The sequence below is a fragment of the Lutra lutra genome, chromosome 1 (assembly GCF_902655055.1).
Source record: "Lutra lutra chromosome 1, mLutLut1.2, whole genome shotgun sequence".
Classification (NCBI taxonomy): Eukaryota; Metazoa; Chordata; class Mammalia; order Carnivora; family Mustelidae; genus Lutra; species Lutra lutra.
In genome coordinates this window covers 58,661,419-58,667,789 of record NC_062278.1, presented here as the reverse complement: position 1 = coordinate 58,667,789, position 6,371 = coordinate 58,661,419, and the positions used below count along the sequence as shown (strand labels likewise).

The 6,371-nt window shown below is 40.9% G+C and overlaps 1 protein-coding gene across 1 annotated transcript; it reads right to left on the bottom strand.

Annotated features, from left to right (window-relative positions):
- Positions 1–328: 328 nt before the first annotated feature.
- LOC125096919 (probable ATP-dependent RNA helicase DDX5) lies at positions 329–2,589 on the bottom strand. The gene is given in 3 exon segments (XM_047724073.1): positions 329–786; positions 788–1,536; positions 1,539–2,589. Coding segments are annotated over 3 exon segments (1,833 nt in total). The 5' UTR covers positions 2,452–2,589; the 3' UTR covers positions 329–615.
- Positions 2,590–6,371: the final 3,782 nt, after the last annotated feature.

The following is a 6,371-nucleotide window of genomic DNA, read 5'->3' as shown; positions in this document are numbered from 1 at the left end:
TTTTGGAATTTGTTAGCTGTTAGCTTAGGATTAGGTAGCTGGGGAAGCTGTAAGGATGGATTACCACCGACATGCAGTGTTTTCTTTTTAATCATTAAATGGATGTTAGTGTAGGCAGCTGGTTTGTTGTTTCTTGGATTTCCCAGAATGCTAGTGATTTTTGTGTATACTCTGTGAGCCGATGCATAATCTGACCCTGCTTTTGGTAAGGTGTATTTCCAACTGGTTCTTTGAGAAGGCCATACTCATATTGTCTTAGTGTCAAGGAAAGTACTAGTTCATCATAAGAGCCCTGTGGCTTTTTTTTTTTTTTTCAGTCTTCAAATATTTTTTATTGGAAGGCCATGCATTGCCTTCATTTATTGTATTTCAAATCACTGTACATTTACTTTTGTGAAAACACTGCCTGCATTTTCTAGTACAAAAAAACCCTAAAAATTGTTTCAGGAATGTAGAGAAATATCCAACTTAAATAGCGATAAAGTGCACCATAATTACTGCTGCACTGCAGTCATTTCTGCATTTCCCATGTTTCTTAAATAACTATCTTGTCTGATAACACACAATATAAAGAGCAATTATGAAAAACAGACATTTACATATACTTCTAAAGTCTTATTGAGAATATCCTGTTGGCATTGGATAACCAATCATAGGCGCAGCTGCAGTAGCAGGATATGCATATGCCTGTTGGTTCATACCATTGTGCATATTTGGAACATTACTTCCATATTGCGGAGTGCTATTGTAACCATTCTGGTAAGTCCCTGTTGGATTACCAGTCCTTAAAACTGGTCTGTATACCAGCAGACACAAAATTACTTCCAAAGCTCCCATTGGTGTAATTTGCAGCACTGTAAACACCATTCTGAGTTTTTGCCCCAAAATCTCTCTTAAGCAGACTAGAGTAACCTCTGTCATAATTTTCCCTGTCTCTAAAGGTATTAAATCCACCCCTTTTGCCCGCAGAGTATCTGTCCCGACGGTCATCCTTCATGCCTCCTCTACCCCTGGAACGACCTGAACCTCTGTCTTCGACCAACTGAAGCAACTTGGGATTAATTGCTTGATTAGCTTCACGAAGCACAGAGATAAGGTCGCTCACTTGCTTTATGTTATTAGGTGTAAAGAAAGTGTATGCTGTGCCTGTTTTGGTACTGCGAGCAGTTCTTCCAATTCGATGAATATAATCCTCTGAGGAGTTAGGGTAGTCATAATTGATGACAAATTTCACATCTTCCACATCTAGCCCTCTGGAGGCCACATCTGTAGCAATCAGAATAGGAGCTTTTCCATGTTTGAATTCATTTAGAACCCAGTCATGCTCCTGTTGACTCTTGTCACCATGGATACCCATGGCAGGCCACCCATCTCTCCTCATTTTTCTAGTAAGCTCATCACATCTTCTTTTGGTTTCAACAAAAACAATGGTTTTATTCTCCTTCTCACTCATGATCTCTTCCATTAGATGAATAAGTTTTTCATCCTTTTCTACATCATGACATACATCCACAATCTGAAGAATGTTGTGGTTTCTAGTGCACCAATGTTTATATGAATGTAATCTTTCTGAAAATCTTCAGCAATCTGTCTTACTTCTTTTGGCCAAGTTGCACTCCACATTAGGGTTTGCCTATCAGGTCTTATTTGATCCACAATCTTCCTTATTTGGGGTTCAAATCCCATATCAAGCATTCTATCTGCTTCATCAAGAACAAAGTAGGTAGTTCTTCTCAGATTGGTTTTCCCACACTCTAAGAAGTCAATCAGTCTTCCAGGTGTTGCAATACAAATTTCCACACCTCTCTCCAAATCACGAATCTGTGGTCCCTTGGGAGCACCACCATAGATGCAAGTGGACTTCAATCGACACGCTCTACAGTATTCAGCAGCTACTTGCTGTACCTGTTGGGCCAGTTCCCGAGTTGGTGCCAGCACCAAACAAATAGGCCCATCACCTCTCTCTAGGAATGGCTGATGATTAATGTGGATGATAGCAGGCAGCAAGTAAGACAATGTTTTGCCAGATCCAGTCTGTGCTACTCCAACCATATCCAATCCACTTAGAGCGACGGGCCATCCCTGAGCCTGAATAGCAGTGGGTTCAGTAAAATTCTGTCTTGCAATTACATCCATGACATTTGCAGGGAAGTTTGCTTCATAAAAATTCAGAACTGGCTTTGGGCAGTTGTGACCTCTAACCGTAATTTCCTTACTCCTTCTGTATGTCTCCACCTCTTGTGCTGTGCGCCTAGCCAAATCAGGGTGTTCTTGATAAAAATTCTTCTCAAATTTGGGCAGCTCATCGAGATTCCACTTCTTTTTAACTAGTTTCTCCCTAGGGTTTCCAAATTTCTTTCCAGACAGGGGCCCTGCCCTACTTCCCCCAAACCGAGGTGCACCAAACCCTCGATCCCGGCCGCGGTCTCGGTCACTCGAATAACCCGACATGGCGTCAATGGTTGCGGTTGGTGGGGAACAAAGTGGAGAGAATCGGGTGCGACAAGTCGCTCCAGGTGGCTTTGGCGATGGCAAAGCCTTGCGGGGGCGGCAGCGGTGGAGGGGCAGCGATGACAGAAGCCGGAGCTGCTCGACAAGAGACCGATGGAAATGAATGAGGTGAGAGCCCTATGGCTTTTAAGGAGTTTTGCCATCAGACAAGTTTGTGAATGTTGTTCAGTAGCCTCGTGTCTCATTATTATATTTTGCTTCAAACTTGGATTAAAGGAGGGTTACAAGAAGGATCCTGGCAAAGCAATGATACTTACCTTGTGTATAAACTCTTAGAGCACATCAAACTCAAAAAGAATCCCAAGTTTGTTAGTAATAGCTAATCAGCCCCACACAAATATCAAGTGTATTCCTTTAATTTGGCAGTCCCAACATAAGTGGATTGGTGATTGATACTGAAGTGTTCTATTTATCCTGCGACGAGGGAGGGAGGACCAACATCAGGAGGGATGGTGGTTTCTAAGTCATATGCTCTACTTGGAAGGAGAAATGGGAAGTGCTGTTAAAAAATAATTTGCTCAGAGCGCCTGGGTGGCTCAGTCCATTAAGCATCTGCCTTCAGCTAAGATCATAATCCCAGGGTCCTGGGATTGAGTCCCACATGAGGCTCCCTGCTCAGCAAAGAGTCTGCTTCTCCCTCTGTTCCTTCCTCCCCAGCTTGTGCTCTCTCTCTCTCTCTTTCTCACTCTCGCAAAAATAAATTTAAAAAAAATCTTAAAAAAAAATTTGCTCTTCAGGCAATTTAGAAAATACCCTTGCCCAGCCTCAGAGATTTAGAAGTGTCTGGGGTTGCCAGCAGGAATTCTGGCCAAGAGAAGGTAAAACATGGTAGAAAGAGAATGAGAAGGAGTTCTATATTCAATCTATCGTGACTTCTCTCTCTCTCTCTCATTCCTTTTCTGGTGGTCTTAAAGTGATTGCAAAATAGAGGGGTGAGAAGATGCTCAATTGCTGGCATGCTCACAATGAAGGAGGATTACTGGAGCAGCTCCTTAGTTGTATAGTAATGAAGACCTCAGACCAGCCAGAGCCTCTCTGCCTTCCTCTGTAATACAACAATTTAGGATGCTTGAGCTAGCCCAGACCATCGAAAGCAGCACATTTGGTAAAGGAGCAAATGACCCAGATCCAATGATGAACATGCAGAGTAGTCTCCTCAGTAAAAGAATTCTCTCTCCCCTTTACCTCCAGCTGGTTCTGCTACAGACACCCAAAGAACTAAGGATTTTCTCTTTAGATAAGATTATTATTTTTGCTACTAAACTGAAAACAATAACCACCACTATGACTGCTGCTCATGGTGCTGGTTACTTTTATGTGTCAACTTGACAGGGTCAGGGGATGCCCAGATAGCTGACTAAAGGTTATTTTCAGATATTTCTAGAAGACATTAGAACTGAAGTTGAGGACTGGCCCTCCCTAGTGTAGGTGCACGTGATACAATCCACTGAAGGTCTGAAGAGAACAAAAAGGGAAAGAAAGATTGATTTCTCTCTCTGACCCACTGCTTGAGCTGGGAAACTGATCTCCTGTCCTTGGTGCTCCTGTGTCTCAGGCCTTCAGACAACACCACCAGCTTCTCTGAGTCTCCAGCTGGGTATATATATGTACATGTATATATAGATATACATATCCTATTGGTTCTGCTTCTCTGGAGAACCCTGACTAACTCAGTTGCCATTTATGAGATAAATCCATTGTTAGGATCTGCATTACATTCTTTGTGTGCATCATTCCTAACCCTCACCACCACCCATGTATGCAGGTCACCCTACATTAAAGGTGAGGAAACAGATTCAGAAATATTAAGCATACACAACAAGTAAATGCTGGATCCAGAATGTGTACCTGTAGTTCAAATACCCAAGTTCAGTCATCATTGAGTCAATTAGTATGTAAGAGGTGCTTCTCAGTGTAAGGAATTTCATTTCTGTAAATCATACAGCAAGCCACATATATGGAGCTCTTTTTCTTAATCTCTGGTCTGAGATTTTTTTTCATGCCTCCATGGGGCATCCTGGTCAGCCCAGTTTAGGGATCATCAATCATGGATTCATGGGATCACTTTAGTCCCACATTGTTGCTCCCACATTTTTTCATGTTTTTCACTTTTAGTTCCACATTTTTTTCACTTTATTTTTGTCCCATTTCCCCTCAAATTTCTCCTTATAATCAAGAACTTTATCTTATAATTTTCTTTTTTTTTAAAGATTTTATTTGACAGAGATCAGAAGTAGGCAGAAAGGCAGGCAGAGAGAGAGAGGAAGGGAAGCAGGCTCCCCACTGAGGAGAGAGCCCAATGCAGGGCTTGATTCCAGGACCCTGGAATCATGACCTGAGCTGAAGGCAGAGGCTTTAACCCACTGAGCCATCTAGGCGCCCCTATAATTTTCTCTTCAACAGTAATGACATACTAGCTCTTTTTCCAGTATCTTCTAGTATCATTTTATTTATTCTTTAAAAAAGTTATTGAGGGCTTACAAGAAACTCATTTTAAACCCGAAGACATCTCCAGATTTAAGGTGAGGGGGTGGAAAAGAATTTACCATGCTAATGGACATCAGAAGAAAGCAGGAGTGGCAATCCTTATATCAGATCAATTAGATTTTAAGCCAAAGACTATAATAAGAGATGAGGAAGGACACTATATCATAATCAAAGGATCTGTCCAACAAGAAGATTTAACAATTTTAAATATCTATGCCCCTAATGTGGGAGCAGCCAACTATATAAACCAATTAATAACAAATTCAAAGAAACACATCGACAATAATACAATAATAGTAGGGGACTTTAGCACTCCCCTCACTGAAATGGACAGATCATTCAAGCAAAAGATCAACAAGAAAATAAAGGCCTTAAATGACACACTGGACCAGATGGACATCACAGATCTATTCAGAACATTTCATCCCAAAGCAACAGAATACACATTCTTCTCTAGTGCACATGGAACATTCTCCAGAATAGATCACATCCTTGGTCCTAAATCAGATCTCAACCGGTATCAAAAGATTGGGATCATTCCCTGCATATTGTCAGACCACAATGCTCTGAAACTAGAACTCAATCACAAGAGGAAATTTGGAAAGAACCCAAATACATGGAGACTAAACAGCATCCTTCTAAAGAATGAATGGGTCAACCAGAAAATTAAAGAAGAATTGAAAAAATTCATGGAAACAAATGATAATGAAAACACAACGGTTCAGAATCTGTGGGACACAACAAAGGCAGTCCTGAGAGGAAAATATATAGCGGTACAAGCCTTTCTCAAGAAACAAGAAAGGTCTCAGGTACACAACCTAACCCTACACCTAAAGGAGCTGGAGAAAGAACAAGAAAGAAACCCTAAACCCAGCAGGAGAAGAGAAATCATAAAGATCAGAGCAGGGATCAATGATATAGAAACCAAAAAACAATAGAACAAATCAACGAAACTAGGAGCTGGTTCTTTGAAAGAATTAATAAGATTGATAAACCCCTGGCCAGACTTATCAAAAAGAAAAGAGAAAGGACCCAAATAAATAAAATCATGAATGAAAGAGGAGAGATCACAACCAACACTAAAGAAATACAGACAACTATAAGAACATACTATGAGCAACTCTACGCCAACAAATTTGACAATCTGGAAAAAATGGATGCATTCCTAGAGACATATAAACTATCACAACTGAACCAGGAAGAAATAGAAAACCTGAACAGACCCATAACCAGTAAGGAGATTGAAACAGTCATCAAAAATCTCCAAACAAACAAAAGCCCAGGGCCAGACGGCTTCCCAGGGGAATTCTACCAAACATTTAAAGAAGAACTAATTCCTATTCTCCTGAAACTGTTCCAAAAAATAGATATGG